The 20552-nt window shown below is 44.8% G+C and overlaps 1 protein-coding gene across 1 annotated transcript in view; it reads right to left on the reverse strand.

Moving 5' to 3' along the window:
- The window catches only part of LOC126191050 (pickpocket protein 28-like), a 298445-nt gene that overhangs the window by 227821 nt on the left and 50072 nt on the right, over window positions 1-20552 (reverse strand). Inside the window, exons 2-3 of the mRNA XM_049931762.1 lie at window positions 16712-16825; window positions 3390-3626 (exon numbers count right to left, since the gene is read on the reverse strand). Of these exons, the coding sequence (XP_049787719.1) occupies window positions 3390-3626; window positions 16712-16825 (351 nt within the window). The remainder of the gene's footprint in view (window positions 1-3389; window positions 3627-16711; window positions 16826-20552) is intronic.

Here is a 20552-nt window from a genome sequence, read left to right on the forward strand (position 1 = left end):
ACAATGCCTCCAGCGGCTCCACACCATGAGCGCCCTCTGCTTCCAAAATATACGATGGCCTGCGGTGGCGCACAGCTCACTCGCACTTGGAGCCACTTTGTTATGTAACGCTACTCACACGCCGCCTATAGTTCAGTCGGCGTAAGTTGATCTCTGGCACCTCCCAGCATTGTTGCTGCTTTCAACTGAGAAGCACTAACGGCTGCAGGCGAAAACAGCAGCCGTTACAGAGCTCTGAAAAACTGGAGCATTGCCATAGAGACGATTACAAACTCGCGTTACGTTATTGGCGGAGGTGGGTCCTCGAATCTGTCGAGCTGAGCCCAATGCAACTGTCAGGGATCAACTTATGCCCATTCAACGATATTCACTGATCCGACGTCATCTTTTGTGCTTTGGTTCAGGGAGCCTCACACTTCTGGCTATTGTATGAGCTATACTCTATTTCTTGATGCATTATTTGCAGTGAATCTTTGTACGCTTCGAGAAATATAAGGTAAATACATCTTCTGTTTACTGTGTAAATTGCTCGCTAATCATTTCTGCTTCTGTCCAGATTTCCTACAAGACAGTTGCTGCACCACTCCGTAGCCCATCTCTCTTTCTTATTGTTTACAAGTCATACACAACACATACGCTTGTGAAAATTAGTGACAATGTCAACTGGCCATAAATTTCAGCGTTTAGAATGAGTGAATAGGGGATACCAATAAACATAGATAATATAACAAAGCAAAGGAACACAAATATACAGATGAACCGAAACATTATGACCACCTCCTTATCAGCACGTTAGTCCACCTGTAGAATGCAATTCAGCAGTGATTATGCGTTGCACGCACTCAACAAGTTCTTGGTAGGTTTCCGCAGGTGTGTGGGTCCATTTGTCTATACACAGGTCGCGCAATTCCCATAAGTCACAACCCAGTGGTCTGTAGATGCGGAGCGGCGTTCAGTAAAGCTCCAGATATATTCCATCAGGTTCAGATAAGGCAAATTTGTTAGCCAAGAGATTCTAGGCGCTTCAGTGTGGAACCGTGCGACCGCTACGGTCGCAGGTTCGAATCCTGCCTCGGGCATGGGTGTATGTGATGTCCTTAGGTTAGTTAGATTTAAGTAGGTCAAAGTTCTAGGGGACTGATGACCTCAGATATTAAGTCCCATAGTGCTCAGAGCCATTTGAACCATTTTTTTGTTAGCCAAGACATCAGAGTGAGTTTACATGCTACACCACTGTAGCAAGAGTCTTGGCTTGTGGCATGGACAGTTACCCTGCTGGAAATTACCATCATCATTGGGGAAAACGTAAAGCACGAAGTACATGAAATGTATTCACAGTTGCGAATAGGGCCATCCATCAGCTGTATAATGGACTGGGACTCAAAACTACATTTTCCGCTTATCGCAAGCGGTCGCCTTACCATTAAGCTATCCGAATACAGTCCAGGGCCATACTCAAAGTTCCAGATATCGTCAGCCTTGTGTCTACAGCCTGTACTCGTAAATTCATTATGTATATTCCCCTATAGGGATCAAATGGCTCTTAGCACTCTGGTACTTAACATCAAAGGTCATCAGTCCTCTAGACAGAACTAATAAAACCTAGCCCGCCGGAGTGGCCGAGCGGTTCTAGGCGCTACAGTCTGGAACCGCGCGACCGCTACGGTCGCAGGTTCGAATCCTGCATCGGGCATGGATGTGTGTGATGTCCTTAGGTTAGTTCGGTTTAAGTAGTTCTATGCCTAGGGGACTGATTACCTCGGATGTTAAGTCCCATAGTGCTCAGAACCATTTTACTAAAACCTAACTAACCTAAGAACATCACACATCCATGCCTGAGGCAGGATCTGAACCTGTGACCGTAGCAGCAGCGCGGTTCCGGACTGAAGCGCCTAGAACCGCTCGGTCACAGCGGCCGGCCCCTAGAGGGAAGACACTGAAATTGGAAGCCACTTCCCCAGTGGCCGCGAATAAATACGATATTGCAGTGCCTGTGTTATTCAGAATTACGGTGCAGTGTTCCTTCGGACATCATGCGCATAGTCGACAACATATGGAAGTTTGGGTTCGGCTGTGGAGCGTACTCGTAAAACTTAGTAGTAAGGCGCCCGCTCGCGATAAGTTGGTAATCCGGATTCAAGTCCTGATACAGAACAATTTTCATTGCCGTCATTCCATTACACAGCTAATGGTTATTCCTATTCGCAAATGCGAATACATTTAATGTATTGCATGACGGCGGTAGTCACAGGAATGTATGTTCCTTTGGACATGCATGTATGACTGAAGGAACATTGCATCGAAATTCTGAACAACACAGGCACTGCAATATCACATAAAGCATGAAGGGTTGCAGATGGTTCTCAGTAATGTTCATACAGTCCACAGCTAACATGATGCCTTCAATTACGATCACAGGTCTCATGGAATCCCAGGTAAATGTCCCCCATAACATAATACTGCCCCTACTGACCTGTATTCATAGTGCAGCGCCTGTTCCGAACAGCCGTTCATCTCAGTGAGAGCGTATCCAGCCACGACCATGGACCTAACGAAGAAGAAAAGCGATATATTTTATCAGGAGACGCGTTTCGTTTAATCTACAGTCCAGTCTCGATGACGCTGTGACCACTGCAATCGCAACTGACGTCGTCTTTGGGTCAACATGGGAACATGTTTACCAGTGTGCTCTGAACAGTGTACTGCGAGACGCCTGTGCCTGCTCCAGCGTTATACTATGTCGTCATATCTGCCATAGATCATCGCCTGTCCTACTTCACAGAGCGAGCAAGCCTCCGATCTTAAGGTTCTCTAGTCAGACTGTGTGGCCGAGCGGTTCTAGGTGCTTCAGTCTGGAACCGAGCGGCCGCTATGGTCGCAGGTTCGAAGCCTGCCTCGGGAATATATGTGTGTGATGTCCTTAGGTTAGTTAGGTTTAAGTAGTTCTAAGTTCTAAGGGACTGATGACGTCAGATGTTAAGTCCCATAGTGCTCAGAGCCATTTTTTTTATGGGTCTCTGATGAGGTGTGGACGTCCAGCGTTTTGTCGCCTACTCGTGGCTTCAGCACTCTTCAACCAATGCCCACAGATGCTCACGACAGTAGACCGCGAGCAGCCAACCAGCTTCGTCATTTTCGAAATGCTCGTTCCCAGGGCTGGGCCACAACAATCTGTGCATTGTCAAAGTTACTTACGTCAATTTATTTCCCCATTTGCGACCAGTTCCTTTGCCAGAATGTTTCCCCATTCGTACGTGCTCCTCTTACGTTCTTTCCTTATCACGTCACGTGCGTGCAGCCAGTGGGCGTTTAGTCAAGTGTTGGGCAGTGGTCATGATGTTTTGGCTCGAAAATGTGAGTGTAATACTTAAGCGGTGAAGCATCCTTACTGTTCTTCAGTCCTGTTCTCTGAGCTCGTTTGGTACGCCTGCGTGAAGTCGAAGAAGGAACGCTGCAGCTTGGTCTCGCTGCAGATGGTGACGGCAGGGAAGGGCACTTTACCCACGGGGTAGGAGGAGTCCGCCAGGGTGACGATGACGGGCGTCGTGTCCCACTTGAGCTTGGCGTTCCATATGAACACGCAGCACACGACGAGGCTCACCAGGAAAGTCAGCAGCCAGAACACCCTGCGAACACGCCACGTCGCCTCGTATCGGAACATCCTTTCATTACTGCGTAGATGAAGTAAGTGTTTACGGACTACGGAAAGCAATTCTGGGACACGGTTTCCTCCACTGTGCCAGTGACCGCCACTTAGAGGGGACCGATGCACAGTGACTGAGACCGTGGGATCATGTTTGGTAGAAGAGATGTTCAAATTCCTGTCTGGCTATCCATGTTACTGGAGTTTATCATTCATTCAGAGATTTGACTCTACTAGAGAATCGAAGCATTTGAGATGTGGTGCTACAGAAGAAAGTTGAAAATTATATGGACTGATAAGGTATGGAATGAGGAGATTTTGCGCAGAATCGGAGAGAAAAGGAATATGTGGTAAACGCTGGGAGGTAGCGTTGCTCACGTCCGTAGGTTTAACCTTAAAATACCCTACACGTGTCTCCTGGTGGTGCTAATTGAGCAACACTGATTACAGGCAGCCAGACTATCCATAGGATCTCCTGGCAATGACATATCAACTAAATAGCAGAAACAGTTCTTTTCAGAGCTCATTAACAAGAAACATTGGACAAACTAACCAACTCCTTCAACTGAATATTGAAAGCTTTAGCGGGACAAAGTGTGACTACCTGTCAAAATTTTTGCTGGACAACAATATCGATGTCGTCGCCAGTCAGGAAACTCGTGCTTCCAGCGAAGAAATATTCCGAAGCCGAGGTCGAATTCCTGGATATTCTGCACTTGGTGTAACTTACCACGAGGTGTATGGAATTGCTACGTATGTCCGTAACAACATAAACGAAGCTTCACTGATTTCTGTAAGTGTGGAGGCAGATATACATACAGTTGTCATACAATTGCACGGCATTACTATTACAAATGTTTACAAACCACCCAAAACAACATGGCCCGATTTTGTCCTACACACAGCAGAACATCCTGCAATTTACATAGGAGACTTCAATAGTCACCACGAACTTTGGAATTACTCTCAGAATGATGAAAATGGGAGCACGCTTGCACAATGGGTCGAAGAGAATAATCTTCATCTAGTGTTTGATGCTAAAGATCAAGGCACTTTCAGGTCAGATTCTTGGGACAAGGATTCAAATCCTGACTTATGCTTTGTTAGTTGCAACGAAACTGGCTTTCACATCAACACCACAAGGAAAGTGATAGATGCCTTTCCTCACAGCCAACACAGACCTGTAATAATACAAATTGGCTGCACAGTTCCTGTCATACGATCAACTCCGCATGGTCGATGGAATTTCCAGAAAGCTGACTGGATGAAGTTTTCAACGGAACTGGATAAGATCATTCGATGGGTACCTCCATCACATAATAACTATCAACGCTTCATTGGTGCAGTAACAGCAACAGCTAAAAAGTGTATGCAAGAGGATACCGAAAAGAATATGTTCCAGGATGGAATGATGAAAGTGAAACACTGTATCAACACTTCCAGCAAAGTGGTGACCCAGAGATAGCTACGAACTATTGTCCAGCTTAGACATGTCTCGGAGGCAGAAATAGGCAGAAACAGTCGAAAATATGGACTTTACCCACTCGAGCAGGAAAGCATGGAGTCTTCTGAGAAAACAGGGAAGAAGTGCACCAGCATGAAGAAAAAATTCCAAAGTAACACCAGACCAAATTGCTTCCCACATCATTACTATCTCAAGAGTACCTCCTGACAAGAAACATAAAAGACATATCAGACGACAGCTTCGTGACCTGAAAAAGAAGACATCTCCCTCATCTGAGTGTACCTATCCCTTCACAGTTTCAGACATTGACTCTGGACTGAAGGACCTCAAACCTCTTAAGCCGCCTGGATTCGATGGTATCCATCCAGAATTCCTGATCCATATGTGAGGAAAAGCGAAGAAATGGCTGGCAGAATTCTTCACTGACATCCTGCTGACTAGTCAACTTCCATTGGCGTTTAAAAAGGCGAAGATAATATCTGTTCTGAAACCTGACAAACCCAGCAACAAGGTAGAAAACTATCGCCCCATTGCCCTTCTTAGCTGCTGCTACAAGCTTTTTGAAAGGCTAATTTATAACAGAGTAAGTAGAGCTATCCTAGAGAACGTTCCAGTTGATCAGGCAGGCTTCAGACCAGGGCGTAGCTGCTGCGACCAATTATTGTCTCTCACATCCTTCATAGAGTCAGGATACCAAATGAAGTAGAAAACATCTGTGGCATTTGTTTATCTAACTGCCGCCTTCGACACTGTGTGGAGGGAAGGCCTTATCTACAAATTTCTCCGCATTATACCCTGCAAAACAATGGCTCGACTGGTTAACAGCATGCTAAGTGATCGGAAGTTCCAGGTAATCACTGGAAGCAACATAAGGAAGGAGAGGAAGCTGAACAATGGATTGCCTCAAGAATAAGTTCTCTCACCCTTACTGTTCAACCTATATCTATCTGATCTACCTGGCACTTCATCCAGAAAACACTGCTATACCGATAACCTGGCTCTAGCCGTAAAACACCAGGAAATGAAGACAACAGAAGAGATTCTAACCAATGACCTGTCTGCATTAGATAATCACTTCAAAATCTGGAGGCTCCAACCCAGTGTGAGTAAAACAGAAGTGTGTTGCTTCCATCTAAATAACCGGTTGGCGAACGTAAAACTGGAAGTAAGTTTCAGAGGCAGAGCTGGCCGGTTTGGCCGAGCGGTTCTAGGTGCTTCAGTTTGGAACCGCGCGACCGCTTCGGTCCAGGTTCGAATCCTGCCACGGGCATGGATGTGTGTGATGTCCTTAGGTTAGTTAGGTTTAAGTAGTTCTAAGTTCTAGGGGACTGATGACCGAAGTTAAGTCCCATAGTGCTCATAGCCATTTGAACCATTTTTCAGAGAATTCTTCGTCATAATTGGAACCCAAAATATCTTGATGTCATCCTGGATCGTACACCATGCTTCAAACAGCACCTTCTTAACTCAGCTCAAAAGCTGAGGACTCGAAACAACGTCCTCCATAAGCTATGCGGAACTACCTGGGGATCTTCAGCAACCACCCTGCGATCTTCAGCTCTGGGCTTGGTGTACTCAAGTGCTGAGTATTGTGCACCTGTTTGGACGAACAGTCATCATACAAGACTTGTTGATACCCAGCTGAATACGACAATGCGCATAATATCTGGCGCAATCTACTCCAGTTTATTGGCTTCCACTGTTAACCGGTATAATGCGTCCTGATCTACGCAGATGTACTGCCCATATGAGAGAATTCCACAAGATCTCCAGGAATTCTAACCTACTCGTGCATAGCGACCTGCCACTTTTAAATCGCAAGAGACTGAAATCACGCTATCCAACTCTGTGAGATGCTGCTGACATGGTTACTAAGGATTTCAAACCTCTTGATGAATGGAAAGGTCGGTGGGAAGCAGTGACAGATGTGCACCTGCATAACATCTTCTCAGGTGCTAAACTTCCAAGTGGATTCGACCTACCACGCAAGACCTGGACTACTCTCAACAGAATCCGTACCGGCCATGGCCGATGCAGGGATGCTCTCTTTAAGTGGAAGAAGCTGCCTGATCCAGCCTGTGACTGCGGGGCTCCATACCAGACTGTTCACCACATTGTTAGTGAATGCAGGATTCGAGCCTATCACGGCGTCATGAACCATGGACCTTGCCGTTGGTGGGGAGGCTTGCGTGCCTCAGCGATACAGATGGCCGTACCGTAGGTACAACCACAACGGAGGGGTATCTGTTGAGAGGCCAGACAAAGGGGCAGCAGCCTTTCCAGTAGTTGCAGGGGCAACAGTCTGGATGATTGACTGATCTGGCCTTGTAACACTAACCAAAACGGCCTTGCTGTGGTGGTACTGCAAACGGCTGAAAGCAAGGGGAAATTACAGCCGTAATTTTTCCCGAGGGCATGCAGCTTTACTGAATGGTTAAATGACGATGGCGTCCTCTTGGGTAAAATATTCCGGGGGCAAAGTAGTCCCCCATTCGGATCTCCGGGCGGGGACTACTCAGGAGGACGTCGTTATAAGGAGAAAGAAAACTGGCGTCCTGTAGATCGGAGCGTGGAATGTCAGATCCCTTAATCGGACAGGTAGGTTAGAAAATTTAAAAAGGGAAATGGATAGGTTAAAGTTGGATATAGTGGGAATTAGTGAAGTTCGGTGGCAGGAGGAACAAGACTTTTGGTCAGGTGAATACAGGGTTATAAATACAAAATCAAATAGGGGTAATGCAGGAGTAGATTTAATAATGAATAAAAAATATCAGTGCGGGTAAGCTACTACAAACAGCGTAGTGAACGCATTATTGTGGCCAAGAGAGACACGAAGCCCACGCCTACTACAGTAGTACAAGTTTATATGCCAACTAGCTCTGCAGATTATGAAGAAATTGATGAAATGTATGGTGAGATAAAAGAAATTATTCAGGTAGTGAAGGGAGATCAAAATTTAATAGTCATGGGTGACTGGAATTCGAGAGTAGGAAAAGGGAGAGAAGGAAACATAGCAGGTGAATATGGATTGGGGTTAAGAAATGAAAGAGAAAGCCGTCTGGTAGAATTATGCATAAGCATAACTTAATCATAGCTAATACTTGGTTCAAGAATCATGAAAGAAGGTTGTATACATGGAAGAATCCTGGAGATACTAGTAGATATCAGATAGATTATATAATGGTAAGACAGAGATTTAAGAACCAGGTTTTAAACTGTAAGACATTTCCAGGGGCAGATGTGGACTGTGACCACAATCTATTGATTATGAACTGTAGATTAAAACTGAAGAAACTGCAAAAAGGTGGGAATTTAAGGAGATGGGACCTGGATAAACTGACTAAACCAGAGGTTGTAGAGGGTTTCAGGGAAAGCGTAAGGGAACAACTGACACGAATGGGGGAAAGAAATACAGTAGAAGAAGAATGGGTAGCTCTGAGGGATGAAGTAGTGAAGGCAGCAGAGGATAAAATAGGTAAAAAGACGAGGGCTAGTAGAAATCCTTGGGTAACAGAAGAAATATTGAATTTAATTGATGAAAGGAGAAAATATAAAAACGCAGTAAATGAAGCAGGCAAAAAGGAATACACACGTCTCAAAAATGAGATCAACAGGAATTGCAAAATGGCTAATCAGGGATGGCTAGAGGACAAATGTAAGGATGTAGAGGGTTATCTCACTAGGGGTAAGACAGATACTGCCTACAGGAAAATTAAAGAGAGCTTTGGAGAGAAGAGAACCACTTGTATGAATATCAAGAGCTCAGATGGAAACCGAGTTCTAAGCAAAGAAGGGAAAGCAGAAAGGAGGAAGGAGTATATAGATGGGCTATACAAGGGCGATGTACTTGAGGACAATATTATGGAAATGGAAGAGGATGTAGATGAAGATGAAATGGGAGATACGATACTGCGCGAAAAGTTTGACAGAGCACTGGAAGACCTGAGTCGAAACAAGGCCCCGGGAGTAGACAACATTCCATTAGAATTACTGACGGCCTTGGGAGAGCCAGTCCTCACAAAACTCTACTATCTCGTGATTAAGATGTATGAGACAGGCGAAATACCTTCAGACTTCAAGAAGAATATAATAATTTCAATCCCAAAGAAAGCAGGGGTTGACAGATGTGAAAATTACCGAACTATCAGTTTAATAAGTCACAGCTGCAAAATACTAACACGAATTCTTTACACACGAATGGAAAAACTGGTAGAAGCCGACCTCGGGGAAGATCAGTTTGGATTCCGTAGATATATTGGAACACGTGAAGCAATACTGACCTTACGACTTATCTTAGAAGAAAGATTTAGGAAAGGCAAACCTACGTTTCTAGCATTTGTAGACTTAGAGAAAGCTTTTGACAATGTTGACTGGAATACTCTCTTTCAAATTCTAAAGGTGGCAGGGGTAAAATACAGGGAGCGAAAGGCTATTTACAATTTGTACAGAAACCAGATGGCAGTTATAAGAGTCGAGGGGCATGAAAGGGAAGCAGTGGTCGGGAAGGGAGTGAGACAGGGTTGTAGCCTCTCCCCGATGTTATTCAATCTATATATTGAGCAAGCAGTAAAGGAAACAAAAGAAAAATTCGGAGTAGGTATTAAAGTCCATGGAGAAGAAGTAAAAACTTTGAGGTTCGCCGATGACATTGTAATTCTGTCAGCGACAGCAAAGGACCTGGAAGAGCAGTTAAACGGAATGGACAGTGTCTTGAAAGGAGAATATAAGATGAACATCAACAAAAGCAAAACGAGGATAATGGAATGTAGTCGAATTAAGTCGGGTGATGCTGAGGGAATTAGATTAGGAAATGAGACACTTAAAGTAGTAAAGGAGCTTTGCTATTTGGGGAACTAAATAACTGATGATGATCGAAGTAGAGAAGATATAAAATGTAGACTGGCAATGGCAAGGAAAGCGTTTCTGAAGAAGAGAAATTTGTTAACATTGAGTATTGATTTAAGTGTCAGGAAGTCGTTTCTGAAAGTATTCGTATGGAGTGTAGCCCTGTATGGAAGTGAAACATGGACGATAAATAGTTTAGACAAAAAGAGAATAGAAGCTTTCGAAATGTGGTGCTACAGAAAAATGCTGATGATTAGATGGGTAGATCACATAACTAATGTGGAGGTATTGAATAGGATTGGGGAGAAGAGAAGTTTGTGGCACAACTTGACTAGAAGAAGGGATCGATTGGTAGGACATGTTCTGAAGCATCAAGGGATCACAAATTTAGCATTGGAGGGCAGCGTGGAGGGTAAAAATCGTAGAGGGAGACCAAGAGATGAATACACTAAGCAGATTCAGAAGGACGTAGGTTGCAGTAAGTACTGGGAGATGAAGAAGCTTGCCCAGCATAGGGTAGCATGTAGAGCTGCATCAAACCAGTCTCAGGACTGAAGACCACAATAACACGGCGCCAAAGAGGACTTCCTGCTAGTAACTCCAGGTGCAAAAAAATGGTTCAGATGGCTCTGAGCACTATGGGACTCAACGTCTGAGGTCATCAGTCCCCTAGAACTTAGAACTAATTAAACCTAACTAACCTAAGGACATCACACACATCCATGCTCGAGGCAGGATTCGAACCTGCGACCGTAGCGGTCTCGCGGTTCCAGACTGCAGCGCCTAGAACCGCACGACCACACCGCCCGGCAACTCCAGGTGCAGTGCGCTGGATTGAAGGACTGGATATTCAGTTGTAAAGACAAACTTAAGTTTCTTGTGCGGCAATATGTACATATGTATATGTAATTTAATTTCATGATATGTCTGTATTAGCCAAACGCTAAATAAATGTGGTAAACGCTGACAAGAAGAAGGGACAGGACGGTAGGACATGTTTTAAGACATAACTTGTATGGTGCTAGAGGGAGTGTAGATGGTAAAAACTTATACAAAGACAGAGATTTGAATAAATCCAGCAAATAATTGAGGACGTAGGTTGCATACGCTTCTCTGAGATTAAGAGGTTGGCACAGGAGAGGAAATCATGGCGGGACGTATCAAATCAGTCAGAAGACATACTAAACTAAAAATAAACTCTTCCCGAACAGCCCATGAAGGCTAACGGTGCCGACCGCCCGCCGTGTCATCCTCAGCTCATAGGCGGCACTGGACGCGGATTGGAGGGGCATGTGATCAGCACACCGCTCTCACAGCCGTATGCCAGTTTCCAAGACCGGATCCGGAATCAAGCAGTTCCTCAGTTGTACCTCACAAGGGCTGAGCGCACCCCCTTGCCAACAGCACTCGGGAGACCGGATGGTCATCCATACAAGTGCTAGCCCAGCCCGAAAGCGGTTAACTTCGGTGATCTGATGGGAACCGATGTTACCACTGCGGCAAGGTCGTTGACTTAGAAGACTGATGACTCAAAAAAATAAATAAATAAAAAATAAAAATAAACAGAAACGAAATAAGACGTCACTCCAGGGTAAAGTCCCTCTCTGACTGTCGATGTACAGGGTGATCCTTATTAACTTTTAAAAATCTGCAAAACGAATAGAAGATGCTCAGACAAGTAATTTAATGCAAGACACATGAGATCGCAAATGTCGGGAAGTACCCCAAAAGTGGATGACGAATGTTGGACATTGGACGTCATAAGATGACGTACCTCGCCGCGTGTGCGTCAGTTGAAGCTGTCGGTGTGTCGTATCTGATCATCCCAAACCAAGTCAAGTATTAATGTTGGGGTGGCTCTGGACCCACGTGAGCGACTTTTGCGGGTGGAGCTCAGGGTTCGATTCTCGCAGCTCGCAGGCAATATTTTTTTCATTGCTTTACGTGTTTATATTGAGGTAAGATTCGTAATTTTATTTACCGGTCTCGCGGTCTCCGCCCGTTTGTGGCAAAGTACAGTACAACAAAAACTTACCGTGTTGCGTCCCAAATAAATGACTATAAGATTCCGAATTGCGTCGTTACCAGCAAAAGACCTACGTTTCCTTCACTGAATGATGTCTGTAAACAAAAAAGGGGTCAAAGGAAAAGAAATACAAAATAAGAACATATTTTACTTGGTTCCAGCGAGGACTATAATTTTGTAACCCTTACGTTTGCAAAAGATCTTCTCTATCTGAGCAAGTGCTTCACGCTGACTGGAATTTTTTTATCCCTTCGAGACCCACCGTAGTGTAATTCCTTGTCAGGGTCCGCCTGCTTAGCTGGGTGGTAACGTGCTCGCCTCCCATGCAAGCGGGCCCGGGTTCGATTCCCGGCCTGGTTGGAGGTTTTCTCCGTTCGGGGACTGGGTGTTGCGTTGTCCTCATTATTTCATCCTCATCAGCGGCGCGCAAGTCACCCAATGTGTCGTCGAATGAAATAAGACTTGCACTTAGTGGCCAAACTTCCCCGAATAGGGGCCTCCCGGCCAACGATGCCATTCGCTTATTTCCATTTTTTTTTTTCCTTGTCAGGTAGTAGCAGATGCTAGCTGTCAACTATTGACAGATTAGCAAGGGCTGATTAGGATGCTCTTAGTGTTGTGGAACTTTGCAGAATATCAGTCAAACGACATCTATAGTCATCCTGCATAGTGTCTTCAATGACATATACAGCTGCGGGGTCTGTTGCGCTGTCTTTTTTCTCGTAGTTAGAACCTTAGCCTTAGTTGCAATTTGCGGTTATCTCAAAACCCTCTCCTCTTCTTTTTCTGATCTTAGATGGTGTCTGGGGGAGGGTGGGATTGACCGAGGAGCCAGCTCATCGCTTTAGGAACCAACAGGCTTCTGACAAATTGTGGGATAGTCTGACGTGTCTTCCGATCCCAGGCGATTTGCTTACACCGTCAAATGTCCGCCGTCAAGCATTTACTTGTCCAGTTTGTTCGGTCTTGATTTCTCTTTGGTCTTTTTTCTGGACCTTCCAATACGTAAGGCGCTCTCATAAGAGAACCACAGGGGGGAAGTCCTAAGTAACAGGCCTACTAGAAATATCGTCGTCAGTAAATTAATATTTTCCTTCAATAGCGGATTGTTTCCTGTATCTCACACTATTGCTCAGTTTCTGATGTGATCACACTAGGTTAAACTCAAGCGTTTATCACAGGCAATGTATGTAGAAGGCTTCACGTTTTCACAGGTGTTACTTGGGCAAGAGTTCCGTCCGCAGGTTATGAAGAATGTTTCGAAAGTTAAGTGTCACAAAAAAACACTTATATTAACTTAAACATTTATATTTTTCGAAAGCTATCAATTTAATGAGGTAAGGTGAGTATCGCTTGACCAATCCTACGATGGGTTTCTGCTGTTGTACCTGCGATCCCAGAGACCGGTTTTTGCTGTTTAGATACAGGGACTGGACAAAAATATGGAAAAATAGCGAGAAATGCATGCTTGAACATGAGTGCAGATGCTAGACAAGCCTGCAGATTGCACTGTTGTACTTGACGAACGTCACCTAAGCAGTGTCCTCAGTAGGTTGCAGGTGCCGGTTCCGGTCAGTTCTTCGCAGTTTTGAGTACATTAACATGGAGATAAATGGTTCCGGAAGAGGGCAAATTGTTAATGCTGGAATGGTGGGTGCTTGCATAACCAAGGTAGCCGAAGTGTTCGTTGTTTTAAGACGCAACATATCGAATATTTATACCACATACAGGGAAAGCAGAAAAACATCATCCGCTAAGTCACAATGCGAACGAAAGCGTTTGTTGAGTAATATTGATAGATGGTCATTCAAGAGGACTGTAACGCAAAATGAGAAGACGACAGCCGCTAAAGCCACTGCAGAACTGAATGTCGCATTCACGAGCCCTGTCAGCACCAGAACAACAGGAAGGGATCTCCATAAGGTGGGCATTTCACGCTGAACTGGAATTTCAAAACTACACATAAATTATGAAAATACCCGTAACTGGAAAACAGGGTGCCGAAGCCATAAAACCTGGCTACGGAGCAACGGGAGAAAGTCTTTTGGTCGGACTAGTCTTTTTGCACATTGTTTTTTCCAATTTCTGGTCGTTTTTCCGCTCCAAGATTGAAATATGGAGGGTGTTCGGTGATAATTTGAGAAGTCACATCATAGTATTCCAGGGTCCCCATGACTACTCTGCAAGGACGCTTTACTGTCAAGGACTGTGTGACCATTTTGGCTGATCGGATCCATCCCATGGTACAATGTTTGGTCTCCAATGGTGATGCTAAGTTCCAAGAGGAGACGCTTCCTTCCACAAAGTTCGCATCGTCCAGCACTAGTTTTATGAGCACGAGCATGAACTGTCGTATCTCCAAATGTTCAAATGTGTGTGAATTCCGAAGGGACCAAACTGCTTAGGTCATCGGTCACTAGACTCCCGGCGGGAGTGGCAGCGCAGTCCGTGACATGACGCCTCAAACCGTGCGGCCATTCCGCGCGGCGTCGTATCTCCCCCGGCCACGACAATCACCAGCTATTGAGCCTTTATTGTTTACTTTGGAGAGAAGAGTGTGTGGTCGCTATCCACTTCCATTTTCGTTACCTGAACTTCCAACTATTTTGCAGGGAGAAAGGTGTAAAATACTCTATAAAACAATACAGAACCTCCATTTGTCCATTCCGAGACGAATGGAATCTGTTTTGAATGCCAACGGCTTTCATACACCGCATTAGGTAAAGTAATGAGTTGTGTTTCTGATACTTCCATATTTTGGTCCATTCCCTTTAGCTGTAGTCACTGGTATAGGGGAAGAAATTTGTAACCACAGTAAAAATCCATAGTAGGATCAATCAAGCTACAACACCGACCACTCACTAAAGTGGATCCTACGTATGAAAACGAATGTAGTAACGACAATAATAGAGACTTACAAAAACACCCACTGTACCTACTTGCTGTTGAAAAACAGATATATTTCTCACCAAAGGAGCATTCGCTCATATTGCACGATTTTCTCGCAAATGATTTCACGATGAGATAAGTGCTATTTATTGACTGGCTATTCAGTAATCTGATTTGAACCCATACAATATTTACGCGACATTCTGGAGTGCTGGCTTTCATGTAGGTCTTCAAGATGCACGTCGATACGAACTCTCACGTCAGCTCTCTACGAAGAATGGTCTTTCATTCTCGATCAGTCCTTTATTCAATTTGTCGTAAATGTGTCTGCAAGGGTCAAGGCTCCTATTAAGGTAAAATACGTGTTCACAGTGCATTTGACACGACTGCGCATGACAGAACGTTAAGCAAATTTCGCGTGCAATTGGCGTACTGATAGTGGCATGACTGATATTTCATTTCAACGACAGTGGAAAATAAGAAGCCACGAGTAAGATCGAATGATAGGGTTATGTTGAAAACTATAGTTCCCAAGCCACCGTTGAGAGTTTGAGATATGACGTCTGTTGCTCACTTTTTGGAAGAAAGAGGATTTGTTTTCCTTGGCAAATGAAATTTTACTGAAGTTCATTGAGTCATAAACTGCCGACGAGATAAAAACAGTGATTACCTGTTAATGCTTGAGATATAATGTGCCTCATCATACATAATTCCACCAAGCGCTTTAGCAACTGCCATTCAAGAAATAATATGTTCTCCGTGTAGTTCCATCCAAAGTGCTCTACATTATAGCACTGGTTATCATGAATGATATGACAGTTTCTAGGTATTAAATCTTCATGCGTGGTACTGCGAGTGAAGCCTGTTCTTAGACACGTAAATGCTCAAAGAGTAAAGCCCTAAACATTCTACAACTAAACTAGAAGTTCTTCTGATACGAAGTTTCTGTATTGCAACTGATCAGGGAACTCTATCATAGGGCCTGCGCTGACTATTGCATTGGATTTCAAACATTTTTTGTTGCTGAGCACGTCTCCGATGTAACGTTCGTGACTGATGAGGCGTGTGGTTTTATCTATTCCGACACGTCGGCAGGCAGAACACTTGTGCCTGGAGCGTACTGACAACACTAAAAATTGATAATGAAAATCCACACACGGCCCGAAGACTGGGCTCTGAAGTGCCGTAGCATGAAGCATGTTAGTAGTTCCACGTACCGTCAGTGCAGACCGTTATTACGCTAATATTCTATGCCTGAATCAGTGAACCAGAATTTTTAGTGAGCTAGCTACGACATGGCGGGATGGAGTGCACCTCACTCCAAATGTCGCTGCTGATCACAACATGTTTCCACGACTCTGGCATGCTAGGTTCCCAGACAAAATACTTTGGTGTTTGTGCCTGTTGGGTTCACTGGAAGGGTGGGATACAAAAACAATCTCCATACAATGGAGGAACTTCCCACAGCCATTCCCAAATTATCGCTCACCCAACCCAGATAAACCCCGAGAAATTTTATCAACACACACAACTCTGCGCAGGCATGTCTCCATGACGCCATTTTCAGATCTCCTGCAGAGATCTTCTCCCTATCGCAAGCATCTCTTCATGTATTAAATTACGAACTTTTACCACACTGTTGCTTTCTGACCGCATAACTAATACGTCCAACGTGTAGCTGAGATGCGAAATAGATTCATCGCATTAACAGTAACGTGAAACTAACAAAGCATTCACATAAATAAGCAGATTTTTACCAGTACAGTACTTATACTATGAAGCCAGGGATAAGGAGCGTAACAGGAATTAAAGATGAACACTATAAATGAGCGTTAAGATATACCTTTGCGCCAGGGGGCATTGGTCTTCGCCGACGTACTTGAGGCCGTGCAAACTTGTGTTGACGCAGTATTCTTTGAAGTATGTCCACGTTTTCTGCAACAACGTTGTGCGCTTCCTGTAGGCATAAAAAATTATTTATTACAATTAAACATGTTAGGTGAAAAGTGCTAATACCTAGTTTCTATTTTTTTATGTTATACAGGGTGTTACAAAAAGGTGCGGCCAAACTTTCAGGAAACATTCCTCACACACACAAAGAAAGAAAATACCTTATGTGGACATGTGTCCGGAAACGCTTACTTTCCATGTTAGAGCTCATTTTATTACTTCTCTTCAAATCACATTAATCATGGAATGGAAACACACAGCAACAGAACGTACCAGCGTGGCTTCAAACACTGTTACAGGAAATTTTCAAAATGTCCTCCGTTAGCGAGGATACATGCATCCACCCTCCGTCGCATGGAATCCCTGATGAGCTGATGCAGCCCTGGAGAATGGCGTATTGTATCACAGCCGTCCACAATACGAGCACGAAGAGTCTCTACATTTGGTACCGGGGTTGCGTAGACAAGAGCTTTCAAATGCCCCCATAAATGAAAGTCAAGAGGGTAGAGGTCAGGAGAGCGTGGAGACCATGGAATTGGTCCGCCTCTACCAATCCATCGGTCACCGAATCTGTTGTTGAGAAGCGTACGAACACTTCGAGTGAAATGTGCAGGAGCTCCATCGTGCATGAACCACATGTTGTGTCGTACTTGTAAAGGCACATGTTCTAGCAGCACAGGTAGAGTATCCCATATGAAATCATGATAACGTGCTTCATTGAGCGTACGTGGAAGAACATGGGGCCCAATCAAGACATCACCAACAATGCCTGCCCAAACGTTCACAGAAAATCTGTGTTGATGACGTGATTGCACAATTGCGCGCGGATTCTCGTCAGCCCACACATGTTGATTGTGAAAATTTACAATTTGATCACGTTGGAATGAAGCCTCATCCGTAAAGAGAACATTTGCACTGAAATGAGGATTGACACATTGTTGGATGAACCATTCGCAGAAGTGTACCCGTGGAGGCCAATCAGCTGCTGATAGTGCCTGTACACGCTGTACATGGTACGGAAACCACTGGTTCTCCCGTAGCACTCTCCATACAGTGACGTGGTCAACGTTACCTTGTACAGCAGCAACTTCTCTGACGCTGACATTAGGGTTATCGTCAACTGCACGAAGAATTGCCTCGTCCATTGCAGGTGTCCTCGTCGTTCTAGGTCTTCCCCAGTCGCGAGTCATAGGCTGGAATGTTCCGTGCTCCCTAAGACGCCGATCAATTGCTTCGAACGTCTTCCTGTCGGGACACCGTTCTGGAAATCTGTCTCGATACAAATGTACCGCGCCACGGCTATTGCCCCGTGCTAATCCATACATCAAATGGGCATCTGCCAACTCCGCATTTGTAAACATTGCACTGACTGCAAAACCACGTTCGTGATGAACACTAACCTGTTGATGCTACGTACTGATGTGCTTGACGCTAGTACTGTAGAGGAATGAGTCGCATGTCAACACAAGCACCGAAGTCAACATTACCTTCCTTCAATTGGGCCAACTGGCGGTGAATCGAGGAAGTACAGTACATGAGTCGCATGTCAACACAAGCACCGAAGTCAACATTACCTTCCTTCAATTGGGCCAACTGGCGGTGAATCGAGGAAGTACAGTACATACTGACGAAACTAAAATGAGCTCTAACATGGAAATTAAGCGTTTCCGGACACATGTCCACATAACATCTTTTTTTTTTTATTTGTGTGTGAGGAATGTTTCCTGAAAGTTTGGCCGTACCTTTTTGTAACACCCTGTATACACTGTTGGTGATTACCAAGAGAGATAGCAAATAACGAAATTTTACTTAGCGTGTACATGCAGTATACTAGGAAGTATATATGATTAAATTTTCGGGTGCACAGTGTGCTAAACGTAGTACATCTCTGGAAACAACACAACTCTAACCATCAAATCGATATGAGCTTAAGTATAATATACGCCTACATTATTCTATGGAGCCTCACACCTGCATGAGACTTCACCATGGAGGCTGGTGAGTGGTGGTGTATCACTCTCTCGACCTCCCATGATCAGAAGTTTTCAGTGCGTGGGAGATTTGGGGAACGTGTTGACCAGGTCAACAGCTGGACACACTCATTGTTGAGGTAGGACAGGACAAAACGGGCAACATGAGGTGTTGTGTTACATTGTTGAAAGGCAACTTAATGAAGATCTCGAATATGGGGCTACTGGCTTCAAAAATGGTTCAAATGGCTCTGAGCACTATGCGACTTAACTTCTGAGGTCATCAGTCGCCTAGAGCTTAGAACTAATTAAACCGAACTAACCTAAGGACATCATACACAGCCATGCCCGAGGCAGGATTCGAACCTGCGACCGTAGCGGTCGCTCGGTTCCAGACTGTAGCGCCCAGAACCGCACGGCCACTCCGGCCGGCCTACTGGCTTCAACACGTCATAAATGTAGTGCGAGCTGTTCAAATTACCGGCTGCACCAACCGGAGGTGATCGTGTTATGTACCCAACGGCATTCCGTTCCAAGATACCAGATGTTGCTGTACGATCCTGTACGGTCCTGTCCGCCCTCTCAGGCGCTAGTTGATTGGGGCTTCGATATACTGCATGGTGTTGAGAATTACCCTTCTTTAGCCATGATTTCATATTCGTACGACAGTCGTGGAATCCTGACCAATGCGAGCAGCAACATCGATGTGCTGTAGTCACTTAGGCCATGATCCTCCTAGCTTCTAATACCAACACGTACTGGTAGAAGTTTCTCCTTCTTACACGTGGCAAGTGACTATCTTGTCACAAATAAGTTATTAAAACGAGATTACTATATGAGATATCGGCTGTGCAACCTTTCCTTATATACAGAACATAGAAGGGCATTACTCCTACCTACTTTGCGTGATTGAGCTCAATTGCTGATCATTTTCTTATCCAAGAATGAACTCGTAGTACTTTTCAAGCCAGTCTAACGTGATTTGAATGGCCAGTAGTGCACAGTGGACTGTCCATCAAACAGTTGAAATTTCCAAAATATTTCCTATCAATACTTTTGTCTCACTATGCACTGCGCTTTACTACGTATCTTATCATAGCGAATGATGGATGCCACAGTATACAAGCCGAAGTACTGTTCGACTCGAAGCCACTTCGCCGACGTGTGTGTCTTACTTGAAAAATGAGTAACTGTATAGGCGACGGTGTCCATGATGTGCGAGTTCCGAATTTAGTACCTTTTCGATGTTGCTGTTGCTACGATGGTCGATGCCGACGCCAAGTCGTTTCTAGTCGCATAGCACAAACTGAGTCGACTAGATGAGGTTGATGATGTTTGGTTTGTGGGGCGCTCAACTGCGTGGTTATCAGCGCCCGTACAATTTCCCAACCTTTGTTCAGTCCAATTTCGCCACTTTCCTGGATAATGAGGAAATGATGAGGACAACACAAACACCCAGTCATCTCGAGGCAGGGGAAAATCCCTGACCCCGCCGGGAATCGAACCCGGGACCCCGTGCTCGGGAAGCGAGAACGCTACCGCGAGACCACGAGCGGCGGACACTGAGTCGACTAGCGTAACGCCTGTGTCATATATCTTGAGTCCATAAGACACTTCGATCTTCACAGCTCAAATGATGGCATTGGCGTGAAGTCTGGTGACTAGGAAATTAAAGCCACAGCCTCACTTTCTCTTGTTCGCTAGACACTCGCGGCGAAAATTTTGTTCCACGCTAGGTTTGAACGGAGAACCACCGCACAAGCG

The sequence above is a fragment of the Schistocerca cancellata genome, chromosome 6 (genome assembly GCF_023864275.1).
Source record: "Schistocerca cancellata isolate TAMUIC-IGC-003103 chromosome 6, iqSchCanc2.1, whole genome shotgun sequence".
NCBI lineage: Eukaryota > Metazoa > Arthropoda > Insecta > Orthoptera > Acrididae > Schistocerca > Schistocerca cancellata.